General features: G+C 40.5%; 1 protein-coding gene across 3 annotated transcripts; it reads left to right on the top strand.

The window, feature by feature from the left end:
* The first annotated feature begins 1,914 nt into the window (after positions 1–1,914).
* esrra (estrogen-related receptor alpha) lies at positions 1,915–17,210 on the top strand. Of its 3 annotated transcripts, XM_062406112.1 has the most exons (9): positions 1,915–2,191; positions 3,758–3,862; positions 9,466–9,840; positions 10,423–10,464; positions 10,641–10,757; positions 10,899–11,012; positions 11,774–11,941; positions 12,216–12,485; positions 13,903–17,210. In XM_062406112.1, the coding sequence occupies exons 3-9, from the start codon at positions 9,471–9,473 to the stop codon at positions 14,154–14,156; spliced, it is 1,335 nt and encodes a 444-aa protein (XP_062262096.1). In that variant the 5' UTR covers positions 1,915–2,191; positions 3,758–3,862; positions 9,466–9,470; the 3' UTR covers positions 14,157–17,210. The 3 variants fall into 3 exon arrangements, with proteins under 3 accessions (XP_062262096.1, XP_062262099.1, XP_062262098.1); XM_062406115.1 differs by lacking the exon at positions 10,423–10,464; XM_062406114.1 differs by lacking the exons at positions 1,915–2,191; positions 3,758–3,862 and adding an exon at positions 5,420–5,576.
* Positions 17,211–18,809: the final 1,599 nt, after the last annotated feature.

The raw sequence follows: 18,809 nt of genomic DNA, 5'->3' as shown, positions 1-18,809 counted from the left end.
AAAACACACCAGCATGGACGACAATGTACCGCGTCTCCGACAACTGCTCTTATCATATTATAATGCACGTCGGCCAAATCACAACAACACAAACACGAACCCAGAATCTAGCATGACCACTGCTCTCACACACACAGGAAAGATGATGATGATGATGATGATGATGATGCAGACTGCAGCAGAGTGTGTGTGTGATGCAGCTCCGCAGAAGTGCAGTGTCTGCAGCAGAGACGGTGACCTTCATTCAAGGTCGCACTGACACTGCTGTCAGTTTTTCCCTCCCGTGCACGCACCACGGAAATCCTGTCCCGCTGTACACACACACACACACACACACACAGGGACGCACGCACGTACGCGCGCACTACACGCACACGCACACACACACACACACACAGCTTAATTATGCTTCAAACAGACCAGACTATTAGAGACTAACGTTTATTATTGTCTATAGTCAGAGCTGGGGGCTTATTCAAATCGTGCAAGCAAAATAAATATAGCTGTAATTTGAAATCAGCTCTGATTTGTATTATTCTTTGATTGCTTCATTTTAAATCTAAACGAGTGGACAGTGTGTGACAACCTCTCTCTTCCCTGTGTCAGCTGCCACCACGCAGGCATGCAGGAGACTATTTCTAGCAGCAGCAGGCTACAAAGTTAGACAGAAAAATAATTAAGATGACACCTACATTGTTGGTTTCTGGATTTAAAACTCTTGATTGTGGTCCCATGCCATCACAGTAAGCCAGTGCCTTTCCTCTTCCTTAGCAACTGTGCTGGGTCAGTGTCACAAGACCGACAGCATGACTACATTTTCCATAGAGGTGTGCCTCAGGAGACATGTGGGATCTCTCAGCAACACTCAGGCTGATTTATATATGAAACCATATCTGTTTTTTAACAGGTTAAAATGCCCCAACGACGGATTTACTATAAGTGGATAATCTATACCTTATAATAAAGCCAAGAAGAATATTTGGATTTTTATTTAACAGCTGAGTGGCCACTGGGAAATGAATAATCAGACATTTTTAGTGGGGGAGGGTTCACTTCTGCAGCTATATCCTGATTCCGCACGATTGAACTGACTGGTGTGAATGTTCAGTTGCAGACACGTGGATATATAACTAGACCACCTCAGGATTAACGTAGACTGGTTAATATATATATATATATATATATATATATATATATATATATAACCTATATAGGGAGATATTTTAACGACTTGCAGGCCACCTTCATCATCAACATAACGCTGATGACGCTGGTGGAAGGTGCTCATGTACGTAACGGAGGCACAGCGGACGTGAATTGGACAGAGGGAGGGTAAAGACACGGGATAGAAACCTTCGTCACAGCGTCAAGTTATAGAGAGGCACTCGGGAAGGGGAGGAAGTCACGCACTTTCAGCTTTTCTTACAAAATAAAAGCGGGATTTGGGGGTAGGCTGTCTTTTCCAAAGTCAGAAATCATCGCACTGCTTTTATTTGTGCACACAGTTCCTCCCTATATTCTTTCAAGATATATTATCCTATAATAACCACCAACTTAATGTGTCACTCCACATATATAAACTCTAGAATAAAATGTTTTTATTGGTTTGTTTTGGTTAAAAATTCAAATACAACATTTTTTTTGTCACTGTTAAGGGTGAAATATCTTTTTTTATCAAATTATATTGGCGACCCATGCTTTGACTCTCTTTCCTTTGGAAACCACATTTTCTATCATGTATATACATTTGCATCTCTCTTATACAAATTCCAAACCAATGCAAAATATTCGTTTTGGTCTGTAATAAAGGTTTAACCGTTTTAGGCCTTGATTTAGTTTTATTTTGAACTTTCTTCCCCCCTCCTCTGACCGGATGTTCGTTGTCTCTTCTTCTACGCTTGACGCTGACGAGCAACTACAACCCCAGTGGAACCGTGGAAATTATAGCAGCGGGGGCTCGGACACCGACACAAGACCCGGGAGTGTGGTGGGTTGTTGCTGCGTCCGTCACCGCCTCATTGTAGCAGCACGTTTGGGGGTGTGATGCGTGAGACAGCCGGAGAGGCTCGGACACGGACAGCGCCATTAACCCGGGTTAAAGCCTCTGTGGACCTGGCAGCCGTGAAGACTTGACTGACTTCAGGCACGAGAAGAAGAAGAAGAAGACCCTGCCTTGTTTTTAGATGTCACTGTGAGTGTCTTCTCTCTGTATTGTCCACGTTACTGCATTTGGTGCTTTCAGGCTCCCGACTGCTTCGGTGGACATGTCAGCTGTCTCGGGTCTGGTGCGTTCACGATCCGCCTGCTGGAGAAGGAAGTTTGCGTGGCCACGTTATTGGTTGGCTGTAGGGGAATATATACTTAGTGGTTGTGTGTAATGAAGTGCATTACGAATGCGTCATGCTCAGCTCAAATATCTACATAAATAACATAAATAAATAAATGATGGTTAAAGCCTCATTGTTCTGTCAAACCCCAGTAGGAAGAGATAGATGTGATGCACGGCTGTGTATTGGTTGGATGTGGATGCAGTGCGTAATTGTCCTGTGTGGCACATGCACGGACGCACTTCTCCCAACTGTGCACACTTCTCCTATCCGTGTACCCCCACTATCTGTACCTCTATCCGCCCCCTCCTCCCCCCTGGTTTAATCTCCATTCTGTTTTAACACACTGAACTGTGCGAGTCACCGAGCCATGCTGCACCAGGATTGAGATCACCGATCTTAACGCCTAATCCACTTTGGCAATTAACCTTTTAACCAGCCCGAGATCAGCGGGCAAGGTCACCCCTGGGTGCTGTTTCTCGCCGCCTCCGCGGTGTCGCCCTGTATAGCACACCCCCACACCCCCACCCACCTCCTCCCCCTCAAACTGACTTTTATTAGGTACAGTCAGTGTGATGCGTTCGGTGTCAGTGGCAAAAGACCACTGGTTCCCCCCTAACCAAAAACTATGACAAGAGGATGTAAAACCATTAGAGACAAAGCAAGAGCCTATTAATGTGCAATAATAGTATTTTCTGACATTTATTATAAGGAGTTATCTGAGTTATGCCATTTGCTGGTACAATCAGCTTTTATTTAAACCTTTAACCTTTCAAATTCTGCTTAAAAAATGTAAGTGATCACTTCCAAAGAATATGACTACTTCATCTCAGTTTATTTGCACATATCACAGTCTTGTTCCTCAAGGTTAAAGTCCTTAAAAACCCACTTTAGTCTCCTTTGCTGCATTGTGGCATATATCTGTGTTTTAAATGTTTAAACACACAATCATGTTTAAAGTTTAAAGTCTCACTAAAATAATTTTTAGTGTACTATTTTTTTTCTGGTCTCTAATTATTTACAGAGAGTTATCACCAAACTTTGCTTATGACTTTGAGTAAAGAGACAAGGTGTTGGCTCGTCTGTCCTTCAAGCATTCCTGCGGCTGTGACCTTTGGAGTGTGTCACGCAGTGTAAGGGGGAGGGTACTCCGGCAGTGTGTGGCAGTAATCTGGATACATACAGTGGGTTATGTATTTTTGGAAGGAAAAGTCTGTCACCAATTCACACTAAACGTACATTAGAGGAAAAAAACTCTAGAGGTTTTCTCCGGCACGTATGATTGCTGGCATTGCTTTTGAATGAGATGTCTACAACTATTTTTTAGACATCGTCATTTGCACATTAAAATCACAAATGGAAGGTTTAGCATGTACACGTACCATCTTGATTTCTCTGTAACTCAAAACCCTTATCCTGTATTTCCCCAGGTGTCCTGAAAACTGCAGACTTCAAACCCAAGCAAAAGGACTTCATTAGGCCACCACCAGGAGTGAGGGGGAGATACAGGCTTTAAACTACACTTCACCAAACAGGTAATATGTTCCCACATCACCTTTTATGCTAATGAAATATAATGCCATTACACTTCGATTTGGATTATGTCTGTTATTTGTGCGTTGCAGACCAGGATCCTCGTTCCTTCTTGTAATGTAATGACTCTGGCTGACATTATTAATGTCGTCTGTAGCAAATGGATGGATTTGGAAGGAGAACACAGAAAATTATTTTAAAGGCATTCTCATTTCACAGCTGAATTATTAAGAGTGGCCTTGTGATTGGATATAACAATTTTTGCAATCAAGTAATTCAAAGGACACGTTACTGTCTGAGAAAAGCAGGACCAGCTGCGTGGCCAGCTGCAGCTCTCATGCAGTATGTCTTTTGGTCTGTTGTGTTGAAATAATTGGGCATTGACACACTGAAACCTTGAGAAGGGCTGTGATTGCCCTAAAGACACAAAAAAAGGATGAATGAGGGACAAGATAGATAAGCGAGAGGATTGACCTCAGCTTGAAGCAAAATGTGCAAAATCTTGTGTGAGCAGAAAAGAGCAATCAGTCTGAAGGGCTCTGATAATAGTCGTGACTTTGAGGAGCATGTTTATCTGGATGCTATGCAGCATAGAGGGGACATTTTAAAGTTTTCTGCAGTAATTTTTGTCAAGATTAAAATCAAATCAGACTAGGGTGACAATCAGTAGAGCTCGTACGTCTGCAATGGCCCAACAGTCTAAATTTCACACACGCATATCTTTCATCAGTTTCCTAAATGTGCCAGATTTTTTCCATCAAGATACATGAATTACTTCCTGTTAAAGCAGTGACAGTTTCAAAAAATCCCTAGAACCTATGTTAAAGAAAGTGATGAAAACAAATCGGTGGATCGGCACTAAATTGTAATGGATTATTGAGTCTGACCCATATCCTTCCATCAAGGGGTAATCTGTTCAATAGTTTTTGCATTATCCTGCAAACAAACAAACAAACAAACAACCGCCAATGAAACAATACCCTCATAAGCAGCAAGATCGATGCCTACAATTTATTAATTTGCTAAACAACAATGGAAAACTGACCAGTTACTCAGGAGTCGAAGATTTCCATTCATCATTGTTACCAATTCAATGTGGGCGCAGATCCAGATCAAGGGACAGATCCAATATTTTTTTTGTCACTTTCTTTAACTTTGGTAGATATGGCATTTCACTGATTTCTCAGAACAATTCATGGATCTAGATTGAACTAAATCTGCAATCTCCAGTGGACAGATATCTGTGTGAGTAATCTGGTGCATGTCCAAATAAGGATCCGGTTTTAAGAGTTGCTGATAGTACGTAAGTAGTTCTGACTATGCTTTAGTATAGGGTTAGATCAAGTTTGCAAATTGGGATTTAACATATTTCACCTCTTAGTAAATATACCTGTGAGGATGTTCCCCCCCATCATATGAAGTAATACCATCAAACCTAGAATGGATGAATAAATAAATGCGTTTGTCAGTCAGATAGCGCAGAGTTGATCCTTGCACTAATGTGTCCCTGCCCCAGCTCCTCCATCCTTCTATCATTTACCAGCTGTTAGAGGGGGAAGCCGATCGTAGCCCGGCCCCATCTCAACAACAGCAGAAGCAGCCAACACGAGCTAGCGCCCGGGCGCCGAGCAGCTCTGCAAACTGATTTCTCCCTCAAATCTGTGGCACATTATCACACCGCGGACACGCTTTAAGTACTGGCACGGTCACCGTCAGGTAAGATGCAGACTAGCCCGGGTTAGCGGGACAAAAATAAACCTCGGCCCCGGGAGGAGGGAGACAGCGAGCAGAGCTGGACGGTCAGGATTAGGGCTAGCGAGCTGCTAGCCGAGTTAGCCAAGAGCTAGGCTAGCAGCTCAGTTGTGTGTTGTTGCCAAAGCTAACGCTACTCCAAACATGGGGTTTAAGTGCAAACGACGCCTCTATGTGGCGAGTTAAACTGGCAGACTAAGCACGTTAGCCAGTCTCACCTGTAGCCCCCAGCCTGCTTCCACTAAACCAACAAGCAAACTGTTGTTTATTCAGGCTGGAGTACCTACATTTGAGTCGCAGAGACCACCGCTGTTTCCCATTTGCCAGCGCAGATGTGGGAGAGTGGGCATCGGTGCACATGGCACAGGAAACCTCGCTGCTCGCCGAAGTCACAGCAGACTGACTCGCATTGTTAATGAACGTTAATTATTAGTGCGGAAGAGCTGAGCCTTTCACCCGTGCCTGTAAAACTCAGTCCAAGTAAAGCTAAACTTTAGACAGGCTCAGGCTACTGTGATCCCCCCCCTCTCTTGTCGCTTGCCAAACAGAACTACAATCAAGTCGAGAAAGGGCAAACTCCACAGAAAAGCATAGGACAAGCAGTCACTTTAGCACTGGGTTATCTGCTGCAGCAATAAATAGGATGAAGTCTGACTTGGTTTACAATTAGTGAGGATCTGTCTCAAACTCTGGATGTTACGGGAGGAAGTCTAAAACTACACTTTACTGGACTCCCTTCTCAGTTGTTATTCAAAGATCTTGTCATTAAACTCAGCTACCATGAGATTGTAAGAGTCTCCTCTCTCCACTCCAGATGTGTAGAATAAACGTGTAAACATTTAAAGAAATATAAGCAGGGGGGAAAAACAATAACAGTTGCAGTTAATGTGTAAAACACGTTGTCTTTGCAAGTTCCAACCCAAGGAATCACTTATCTCAGTGGGTATGGAGCCATGTTTATATGCCTGATAGTGAACAGCTTTTATCACACTGGTATAAGGTTGTTTTTCATATTTTGCATATTATATCAGTGTGTCTCCCTGTAGAGATGAACAAATAGGTAATATATATATCATGTGTTAACAATTTTGCAAACTGACAGACAGCACAGGCCAGGACTGAGATCACCCCACGTAAAAGTTAATGTGTGTAAAGACTTGCATGCGTTCAGTGAGCTGTGGTGAAAATAACAAAAATCCTATGCGTACTTTAGGTCCATGAATCTTCTGCAAACGCTGCTGGTTAATCTTCTCTCTATGTACTTCGTAGAGTAAACAAAATGATAGTCTTTTTAATTATTAAGCTAAAGACCCATAGGTTTATTTAATAAGGCCATTCAACCAGTCTCGTGTTTACCAAGCATATATGCATGTAGTCAATACGGGCCTGGCTAGGGACTCGAGCAGTGAACCAACCATAAACAAAGTATTTTCAATATTGCAGCAGTTAAATGTACAGGACAGCTGATGTTGCCAGTATATGAGCATGATAAAATCACAAATCCCAGTCGGGTCTTAACTGGATTGAGGCTATTTAGGCTTCAGAGAGCCCATCTCCTCGTCCTCAAACAGTGAACTATTAAGTTGGAACAAGAGCGCAATAGTAAGGCTCAGCAATTATGTATCCACTGATGAGTTGAGGCTTGGAGACCGACGCGGCACACGCTAGAGTTCACCTCTGCCCCCTTGAACCCGCCTTTCCCTTTGCACCCATTTTTGTGATCCCTGAAGTGCTGTTGATGAAGTCAATTTAACAACAGTGGAGGGTATTTGTAACAGCAAAGAGCAAAGTCAGCGTCAGACAGTTTGATGAAATTAACAATCTGTCTTTGTTTTCCTATTCAGTATATGGTCTGGGTCTTCTTATAGGGTTGTAATTACAGGAGTGGTACACCTACAATCTGAAGTAATGACCTTTTATTCGGGCAGTGGAGAAAAGTGTTCAATGTGCAAACATTCGTCTACCTGGTCGTCCAATTACTGCAAGAGACCTCCTGAGCCAAAAAGTTCAGACCGCTTCGAGAGTAATGGTATTGTATAAAATGGACCCTGAATGTATAAAAACAACAGCAATCCAGACATTTTCCATAAGAACGGAGTTACTGGAGGTTGTCCATAGCTTAAATGTAAGATGAATTAGTCATGGTGATCCAACCATTCACGATACTAGAGGTTTATGATTGATTGTGGGAGCTCTAGAGCTTTATACTCAACTTTGAATCCAAACTAATGACACTTTGATACATTTTTTCGATACCAAGCGCTTTTAAGTTGATGCATTCTCTGCTTATTCAACGTTCGACAGTTTCAAAAAAATCCAAGCAGATCTTTCATACATTTTTCAATCCAAGACTGCATTAAAAAAAGTATAACATTATGTTCAGCTAAAGTGGAAAACCTTGTGTTGTTGCTACAAGGAGTTCTGTCTGCCTGCCGAGGATGGTAAAAAAACTGGAATATTTTGAAGGGACTGCACACTGATCGATAATGAAGCAACATTGCAAAATACAAAAAAACTGGAGTCTCATCTGTGGGTCTGTGCTCCTGTCAGTGTCTGAGCCTAGATAAATGCTCTTTTTTTATAGACCTACTTGTGGACTGTGCCCACTCTTAGAGGACCTGCATGGTCACAGGCATGTGCTGTTCTCTGTTTCTGCTTTATCAGGACCATGATGGTAAGGTGACAGGTGTGCTTACTGTATGGCTGTGCTCTTCAAGACATCACAATACGGACAGAGGGGGGAAATTAGCATTTTCATGTTTACATCACATCACTTGTGCTTTATAAACGGCGTGGTGGGGGGAATTCACCAACATGAGCATGCGCCTCGACCTGCTTTCAGAACAAACACAGGGGGAGTGTGTTGCTCAGGAGACATTACTCCACTACAACCTTGCATAGAAAATAATTGTTGGGTGTAACATTGATGTTAAAAACCTTTTGTTGTGACACATTTTCCGCTTCAATAAGTTTCTGTTGCAATGCTCACCATCATTTTTGACATGCACGTCTCATCATCAGGCTTCACTTAGAGGAAAATAATCAACTATATTGATAGTCGATTTATCATTTCAGTTATTACTAAGATTTTTTGTTGATATTTTATAGACTGAAAATGTATCTATAATGTAAATAATTGTTTGTTGTAGCCCTGAACATATTTTCAATTTAATCACAAGCAGAATGGTTATAGCTCTCATAATTTTTGTAATAAAAACTAAAAGTCGAGCAGCTATGTTACGGCACACTTAAACACAACATAGTTATGTGTCAGAATAGGGATGTCTGGGCGCTGTTTATGAGCCTGGCGACCTTCATCTGCTCACCTTGGCTATTTTAGAGTCCGTAAATGTCAGGTACAAAGATTTAAAACTGGGGGGGATGATTCAAGGACTGAATAGTTTTATTTTAGGTATGACGGTGAATCTAAGCTGTTTTTTTGATAGCTGGGAAAGTTGAGGAAAACATGGCACCAAACAACACATACAGATACAGATGCTAAAGAACATGAGAGGAAACATGCAGGCCCTTTGTGGTGCTACTACAAAATGTCACAGCTTTTCACAGCCCTTGCTTCCTGGAAAGAAGAAGGGCCGTAATGAAAAGTGACCAGGCAGGACACCAGTTCAGATTACCCTCTTTTTATGTTCCTTACATTCCCTGTGTTTACACTCAAATCAGCCCACAGGGGTAAACTACTGGTGTGAGTGTAAACATGAGGGCCTATAGCTCATGATGAGGCATTTGCATGGAAATTAACATGAGAATTATTTTAAGTTATGACGGATACCAAAGACTGAAAATATCTAATTGAGCTTGACCTTTCTTTGTTGTTTATTTGTTTGCCCTCCAGACATCATGTCTTCCAGGGAGCGTCGAACAGATGTCTACATAAAGGCAGAACCCAGTAGTCCAGAGGGAGGTGGGGGAGGCCGCACCAGCCCGGGTGGGGCCTCGTCAGACTCGTCTCAAAGCGGAACCAGAGGAGACGGCACTAAACGTTACTCTCCGCCGCTGTACACACCAGCGCTGCGTTGCCACTTTAAAGACGAGGTCGGCGACGGAGCAGAGGAGGGGTCCGCCGGCAACGGAGCGGGGCGATGCAAGTACGCCCTGAGCACGTTACCCAAGAGGCTCTGTTTAGTATGTGGAGACGTGGCCTCAGGTTACCACTATGGTGTGGCATCATGTGAGGCCTGCAAGGCCTTCTTCAAGAGAACCATCCAAGGTATGTACAATTTTAGTGCACAGCGAAACAACCAGAGAACAGTTCATGTTCTCCCATGACCCCTCTGTAATGTTACTCTTTAATGGGATTTACATTTGTAGCACTCTAACCGTATTTGATGGGACACTGACTACTACCTCCTGTAACTTTAAAACACTAATTAAGTTGTTTGCTTTTGAGAAACAAAATGATAATAATAGTGTAAGAAATTGGGAAAAACTAATATTTCTATTTTTCTACATTTAGTCTTGATCCTAGTGTTCTACAAAAGCATTCATTTACTTGCATAAGAATCATAGTTAGATAAACTAATTAAATCTGTGAATATCTTGTGAAATATGCAATGTAATTTGTCTCAGTGACATCTGTGAATTCATTTGGTACGTTCTTTATATTTCAATGGAGAACAACAGGATGTTCATGTTAATTGAGCAGCAACCAATTAATATAAACTGTACCTTCATCAGCTTTAATGTAGAACACCACAAGCTGTCCCGTGTCTCTATAGTGGTTAAAAAGTCTTACAAATCCAGCAGTGACCAAGGCCCCACATCATATGTTAATGATGTTATTGTTTAACAGGCTTCAGAACACGGTCAATACAACCACACCAAGTTTATACAGGTCTGTTAAACAAAACTCACAGACATGTAGCACACGCATGCACACTTTATGTTCTGTGTGTAGGGAAACTGTGTTTAAATATTCCAGAGATGAACAGATCGAAGAGTTTTTTATTCATCTCAGTTGTTTGTATATGTTTGTAATTTATTAACGTGTTCTCTTATATTCCTTTAAAGGTAACATAGAATACAGCTGTCCAGCATCAAATGAGTGTGAGATCACTAAAAGGCGCAGAAAGGCTTGCCAGGCATGCCGCTTCACCAAGTGCCTCAAAGTAGGCATGCTGAAGGAGGGTGAGTGTTCCTGGTGTGCAGAAGCTGTCCAGACAGTCTGGGATATCACATCTTCCGAGCCATTCGTTGGTCTTTTAATTGTTGTGTGATTATTCTGTTTTCCCGGTGTAAATCCTAATGACTTCATGTTTCACCACGCAGGAGTTCGTCTCGACAGGGTGCGGGGTGGAAGACAGAAGTACAAGAGGCGCCCAGAAGTGGATAACGCAACGTACCAGAATGCCCCTCTACCGCTGACAAAGGAGAGTGAAAAAGGTGGGATTCGACTTTCATTCTTAAACAAAGTGTAAAGCTATTCTAATGATTAAATTGTGCAAAATGAGATTGCTCGGTTATGGAGTGTGCCATGCTACCGTGGCATCTCAGTAAAGGGGCAGCCAGCTCACACTTTCACTGTATGGTGTTTGTTCTTTTGGTGGTGAGAGGTGTCTTGCTGCTGCAAGATTGGTTATTTTAGTCAGTTTATTAGTGAGCATGTCCCCATCCTCATTGAGCTTTTCATCTGTGTGATATAATTTATAGGGTAACCATGAGGTGCTGAGAGAAGTCAAAGAAAACATGAAAAAATGCTTTTTACCCATTAGAGGTGAAAGAGCGCCATCTACTGTCCAAAAATAATACAGTAATTCCTTTATTTTTAGACAACAGTACAAGATAGAAACATTGCAAATTAGCTAATTTGCCCAAATTGAAATGACTTGTGTTGGAGCTCTTGATTCATTTAGTAGTTGAGCAGGGTTGGAGCAAAAATCTATTATACACTCAGAATATATGAATATGTGTCTGTAAGTGACACATCAATGTCTCAATCCTTCATTTGAACTAGGAATATGGAAACTTTCAGCCTTTATATAGTGCAGTATGCAAAACATTTAACACCAGTGTAGATCACCATGTTGCTTAAGGCAAAAAAAAACAAATTTAATATTTAAGATGAAGAAATAGCTGATAAATGGTAAATGTTTTTTATTAGTTCAATACATTAATCGTTGTTTTGTGTCTATTTGGTGACTTAGGTTCCTCCAACATCATTGTGTCCCACCTCTTAGTGGCAGAGCCAGAGAAGTTATTTGCCATGCCCGACCCCCTGCAGCCTGACACAGCCCAGCGGACGCTCACCACCCTTTGTGACCTTGCTGACCGCGAGCTGGTCGTCATCATTGGTTGGGCCAAACACATTCCAGGTGAGGGGAACAGAGAGGAGGCATTCTCTTTGGAAACTATGTGAATCTCTGGAAGAAAAGATATACTCAAAACGAAATAAATAAATTGACTTGTGGTGTGTTAGGAAAGTGATGCACTTTTTAACTGTATTTCAAGTTAGGGTAGTAAAAAGAATTATTTGGCCACTGTGAAAATGTTGATCCTGACTATTGTGATGGTTGACACCAAGATTGGGAACATATTGCCAGCTGGATGTAAATTCCTCTCTGTGTGTTTCTGTCTGTTCCCCTGCAGGCTTTCTGTCCCTCTCCCTAGCAGACCAGATGTCTGTGCTGCAGTCGGTGTGGCTGGAGGTGTTGGTGCTGGGTGTAGCGTACCGCTCGCTTGGCTGTGAGGACGAGGTGGTGTTTGCAGAGGATTTTGTCCTTGATGAGGAGATGTCACGCGTCGCTGGACTGACAGAGCTGAATGGAGCAATTAGTCAACTCGCTCGCCGTTTCCGTTCTCTTAATGTGGACCGGGAAGAATTTGTCATGCTAAAAGCCATCGCACTGACTAACTCAGGTACTAGATTTTGTATACTTGACAACTTTGCAGATGTTTAGATTATACTATTTGTATTTTACTATCTAAAACAACTTTTACAAGTGATATACTGTGTGTTGTGGGTTTTGATATCACTTGCCATGATTTGACCAGACCAAAACTGTCAAAGTGTTGTAGTGCATTGGATCTCATATTTTTCACAACATGTACCATCTCAGAGAGTACAAAGCTCTCCAAGTTCCACCATAATGAGCAGCATCTAAATATTGTAAGGCTGCAACTAACAATTATTTTGATATTCGATTAATCTGTAGATTGTTTTTGGCCCTTTCAAGCTGTTTATTTAAAAAGAAACATAATATTCTTGTAGATTTCAGTTTTTATAAGTATTACAGACATCTGTAACTTAATCATGATGATAACTCCAGATTCAGATACCTTCAATATAATTCTGACTATTCATAGTTCAAGTTCCTGATTTGTACATCATTCTCAGAAACTCAAACTTAATTTTTAACATATCTTAATATAACGTCATATTTCAACTGAATTGTAGATATTTATAACGAGAAATCATACACACCAGTTTCACTATTTAATTACACATCTCTTAAGGCTTTAATGTAAACGTTTATTCCTGAGAACAGTTTAGCTCAACATCACCTGAGCTAAACAAGGCACAGGATTGGCTGGTTTACTGGCTCCACCTGCATTGCTAAATTAATTGGCAGGTTCTCTTTTTTTATTTATAATCAATTAAATCGATTAGTTGTTGCATCCCTAAAATACTGTATTCGGATATTCGTACTTCTTGCCATTTTGGCTGCTCTGTATAAATGGTCTAGCACTACAACTGGTACTTCCTCACACCTCTATATAGAGGCAAGGGCCAGCCCCCCTACCCCCAACCACAGACGTATACGCACACTCACCCTCACACACACAGCTGTTGAGTGCAAGAATAACCAAATCACCACATATTACACACTGCAGCCTAGGCTCTCCACCGTCCTGCTTGATGTAATTTGAGTGATATTTCCATACTTCTGATTCGAATTATTTCACAGTAGTATTTGCCCCAACGCTGACTTGTTTTACACAGTGTTTCTCCTGTTGTCCTGGACCTTTGGCTGCTGACTTGCACATAATTCAATCAGGCTAAAAACCTGGAATACAGGCATTGTGTGCTCTACCCGTCACAGTTAATCTACAGTTTGTGTGTTGCTATCAATGCCAAACATAGCAAAGGAATGAAAATGGATTAACCAAAAATAACCAACAAACAATTGCAATGATAATCACACATTTTTGCATCAAATATATATGTATTTGTAATGATCTTCTGATTTTTGGCAGGAAGGTCTTCTGTGGCATTAACCCAGTGCAGAGTAGAAATGAGTTTAATGCATGTTCTCTCTGCTCTTTGTTCTGTCAGACTCTGTTTACATCGAGGACATGGAGGCTGTGCAGAAGCTGCGGGACCTTCTCCACCAGGCCCTGCTGGAGCTGGAATGCCAGCGGCGTCCCGACGACGGCCAGCGGGCTGGACGCCTCCTTTTAACATTGCCTCTCCTCCGACAAACTGCTGGTCGAGCTCTCACCACTTTCTACAGCATCAAGACACGAGGAGGTGTACCCATGCACAAACTATTCCTTGAGATGCTGGAAGCCATGATGGACTCTCCCTAGAGCCGTAAGCCGCAGACATAAAGAGAATGCTTGTAAAGACCCAACAGAGATGTAATCTTCAAGAGAGGACGAATCAGAGGACGGTTTTGGTAGAGAATTGAGATGGAAATGGTACTTTTTTATCCTTTAGGCAACATGAAGAAAGAAAAAGAATATTACTTGAGAAAAACCTCATGTATTGTCTCTAAGTGGGAATGCGCTACTTAGAGTAAGATTTAACTGCCAAACTTTTGTTCAAGGCTTCAAGATCCCAGAGTGCAAACATTTAACATCAATGCCAGAATACTTCGCAGTTATTTTCGCGGCACGTTCCATCACAGCATCAGTCTTCAGTTGCATAACCACTGAAGAACAACACTTACAGTAGGTACTGAGAACAGACTGCAGTCTTGTGGTTCCTGAACTTTAAATAAAATACCATACTGCTACTGCATCTACTCGTGAAAGCCATGACAAAATATCCGGCAAGAGGACTTCAGGGTCCAGTATAGTGTTGGATTGATGTGCACATGGGGGTGCTTTTACTCACTATATTTTAGTGTGCCGTTGTAGGCAAATTCATAGGAATTACTTGCAATATGTTAAAAGCAATATAATGACTTGATTATTGTCTGTCACGACTTTAAAATGTGGATAAATTGGTGAGACATCTATGTGTGTGTTTGTGTGTGTGTGTGTATATGTATATCAGTAGTTCTCCACTCTCAGGACCCCAGGTGCTTTAGTCTAGTGGATCCTGATTTTGGTGGGGGGGGTGGTGTCAGGTGAGTAGACTTAGAAACCTTCAAATCTTTTTAAAAATGGCACTTTGGGGGTTGGATACTGGAATTGAGAACCACTGGTGTACATAGTAGGTGCAGGATTCTTTGTGTGAGGCTGTACAATTGATTTGTAGTGCAGGGGACGTGCATATGAAGATTGTGTGCTCGTAAAAAAGCTCAACTCGGAAGGTCATATGTTCAGTGTTGTATGTAAGTCCTTTTGGCACAGAAAGAACTGGCCTCCATACAAACAAGCGTGTGTGAACGTGTGCAGTCAAAACCAATGAGCTACACTGAGATCAGGGAAGAACACAGCTCTGACGTGAAAGCCAGTGTGGCAACATTAGTGGTTAGAAAAGAAATGCATATGCTTTTTTCTTTTTTATACTGTCCTCCACTAGATCTAACCACTATTTTTGTCTGTGTTGTTCAAAAATAATGGTCTGACCCGTTTGAATTGTGGGCAATGATATATAACACTAACCCATGTGTTTGATTTTTTTAGGTTTATGATGAGACTTTGCTGCTTTTTCTGCAGCAGTGAAGGTCATTGCATAAAAAGTTCCCGCCTTTGTGTATGTTCATGTGTTGAACTTTTAACTTGTTAGTGCCCGTCAAGGGCTCGAGGCAACACGAAATGCAACATATGCAACATCTTCCTTTATGGATGTTGAAATCATGTCCGACAACATTCTTTAAGTCATTGTTATTCAGCAGGTTTGTATACTTACAGTATGAAGAATCCTTATACTCAGCTTCACATGCAATGCAAAAGCTACAGAATCTGATGTCGAAAAATCAGATCCCAAAAAATATTAAGTGTCCAAAGGGCCATGAATCTTTTAGCCATGTACAGTTCCATTCAATAGACAGAAACATGCAGTTTGTAGTGAAAGATAACAATGCCAGCAAATGTTATTCTACAAATTCCCCCAGAGCAGTTATATTTGTGCAGGTCGCAGCGTGCACAAATTTGTAAAGACTTGAAAACTCCTTTTTTCATACATGTTCCTTTCTAGGATTTAAGGGTATTTTATTTACATTTTGACACTGTTGTGGGTTTGGAAGGTTTCCATTCATGATGTTTTTTTGAATGCTTATTATTTTAATATTTTTATGTAAGCAGTTGTCATTTAGGGATCAATTTACATGGCTATAGATCCAGCTGCTTGGTGAGGCTACAGAGGGGCTACCTCATGAGGAAGAGAACGTGGCCAAGTAATTGTGTGAAGACGTGTTAAATCTTCATCTTGTCCAGTTAAATTTTAATATTAGGTTTATTAAATGTCGTGCAGTTTGTACTAAAGCCTGAGATCATTTGTCTTTGACTTGTTTTCAAGGTATGATTAATCTCACTTTATAAGATGCCCTGTGGTTAAAAAAAGAAAGGAAAAAAAGGTGTCTGCTGCTGGGGCGGCCATCCAACAGCTGATGTGGTTTCCCAAGGATTAATGGTGCAGCTGGAAAACACTGGAGGTCACTTGCAGCAGTTCAAATTGAAAACGGTTCATTGTGTCTCACACAGCCACAGATATACGACTGAGTAGGGATTGACCTATCTGGCAAAATGTGTCTCTAATACTCCCATCTGCTTTTTATTTTCATCGGTAACAGCTAATATGAAACTGCTTTGGTCTGCGATTTTTTTATAAACCTAATTTCTCTATTAGTGATCAGATATCTGAAGCAAACACATAAATATAGCTCGAGCTTTTAAAACTTTTTCATTTTCCTAAAGGTGAATCTTTTTTTCATTAGCTTATAAATACATTTTCGGTACAGTGGGTTATGGTGAAGAGGGGACTCATTTGCAGTGACGCTGTTCAAATTATACAGACATTTGTAGTTTCTATTAAATATGTGTGCATTAATATAAATGAGCAATACAATAAATTACCAAACCTCACACATTTCCTTGTATAGCCACAGTGTACATTTAACATTGCCAGTTACAAAGAAGAATAGCTACTTAACGTTATATTATTTAGACGTTCGAATCAATGTTTGTATTTTGAAAGACTATTTAAATGATTAAATTCTATTTTTTACTCAATTTACTGTTGTTTGTTGACACTGCTTTATTTTTGTGCGTGATATTGGCTGTGAATCTCTGTGTGTAGGCTACTTTTTTTCCATTTAGAGAAAAACAGTTTGATGTCCTTGTCTAAACATGTCCACATTAAAAAAAATCACTGTGAAAGAAAAGTGAGATCTTCCGCTCTCTGTCCCCACAGGGCGTGGATTATTGTAGGTGCTTTGTGTTGTGTAATAAACAGACACACCACCACCACCACCGCATATCATTGGTCTCATCTCTCACTGTGGATATTTATGTGTGAGTGTGTTTGTGTTTCTTTGTATTATATGAGGGCAGCGTTGTAAAGACTACTGTGGAAACTTCCAACTTCATGTTTAGTAGTTTTGACAGGGCACATTCTGACAGACTTCATTGATGAGGAGTGGTATTCAAAACAAATACTGAACAGACTTCACATGTAGCTACTGAGCAGGAATAGATGAAGATAAGAGTAAAGCAATCCGTGGACGATAGTGACAGTGAATACCATAGACTGTACATACACTATATAAACTTATAAATTGTATAAATATGTAATTTATATACTGTCAGGTTGATATAACGTGCATATAGTGGTATAGATAATTCAATTGATGATATAAAACTGATAGATTGATCAATATCCAGACTATAAGATTGAAAGATCAAAAGATGGATAGAAGACGAAAGATTGGCATTTAAAGAGCTGGATAGATATAAGGCTGACAGTTAAATAGGTAGATGGATAAATGGATGATATATCGATCTAGAATTTGACTTATGGAAAGATGATATAAAATACTATTTTTCCCGCTACCTGTAAGAAATAATAAAATTGTATTTATTTTTGTGTATTTGGTGTGACTTAAGAAAAGGCCATCAAGTGCCAGGCTTAAAGAATGACATTTAGGATATTTTTACTGCTGTCAAATGGAACAAAGGGTCCTTTTTGACCCTCACACTACGTAAGGGTTAACTGGCAAATTGTGGGATTAAGGACTAATAAAGGATTATTTACAAACACAAAGGCAAAAGAAGCAACAAGAGTTTTTAAGATTTTTAAACATAAGTAAATATTCGTAAACAACAATATTCGTATAAAATTATTATTTCAGATGTAGTCATCAAAATAACATTCATGAGTTAGAGTAAAAAAAAATGTGTACTGACATAATTAATTGGGAATAATTCCTTCATCAGTGTATTCTTCCATCACCATAACAACCAGATGCTAAGATTTGAGTTTGAAGATGATTTTGATTCACAGTGACATCATACACCTGCGACAGGAGACCTCTGATTGGCTGTTCTCTTTTCGGCTTTGCTTTAGATACTGTTAAAGTTTAAGACAGTTTGTTATTGCCCTCTGACCTTGGTGTGAGGTAAGTCATGTCTCAATCTCTCTCTGTATTTATCCAGCATGCTTACCTATACAATTCAGGCTCATAATTTAAGTTTGAAATGATGCTACAGTAAAATATGAAGCTGATGATTTTACCTGCTGCTGTTAAATGTTGACAATGTGCTGGTTTCTGTGCTGGTTGTTTATTAAATGTATTTATTCAAATGAGATAAACCCCTTGAGTTGCACAGACTCGTGTTCAAGAGGGTTGTTGCTTTCATGACAAATGTGGGAATATTGTTTACGGCTTGTCTTGTGTTTTCTGCTGCTTATAGTGATTCCTTTGGTATTCTTTTCATTTAATGTTGCTATTTAAATGAATTAGTTATACGTAGTAGCGGGATATTTTACTCTACAGTATAAATGGTAAAGTCAAAAAGACAATAGCTATCAATACCTACCAAATTAAAATTCATATTCAAATGAATCATTTG

The sequence above is a fragment of the Platichthys flesus genome, chromosome 15 (assembly GCF_949316205.1).
Source record: "Platichthys flesus chromosome 15, fPlaFle2.1, whole genome shotgun sequence".
NCBI classification, from domain to species: Eukaryota; Metazoa; Chordata; class Actinopteri; order Pleuronectiformes; family Pleuronectidae; genus Platichthys; species Platichthys flesus.
This window is presented reverse-complemented; position numbering and strand designations above follow the sequence as displayed.

What these genes read in the sequence shown, in the direction of transcription:
- esrra (XM_062406112.1), top strand. Translation starts at nt 9,471, where the DNA reads ATGTCTTCCAGGGAGCGTCGAACAGATGTCTACATAAAGGCAGAACCC. An exon ending in CTTCAAGAGAACCATCCAAG is followed by an intron (nt 9,841 to 10,422) that starts GTATGTACAATT and finishes ATTGTTTAACAG; the next exon opens with GCTTCAGAACACGGTCAATA. An exon ending in CATCGCACTGACTAACTCAG is followed by an intron (nt 12,486 to 13,902) that starts GTACTAGATTTT and finishes TTGTTCTGTCAG; the next exon opens with ACTCTGTTTACATCGAGGAC.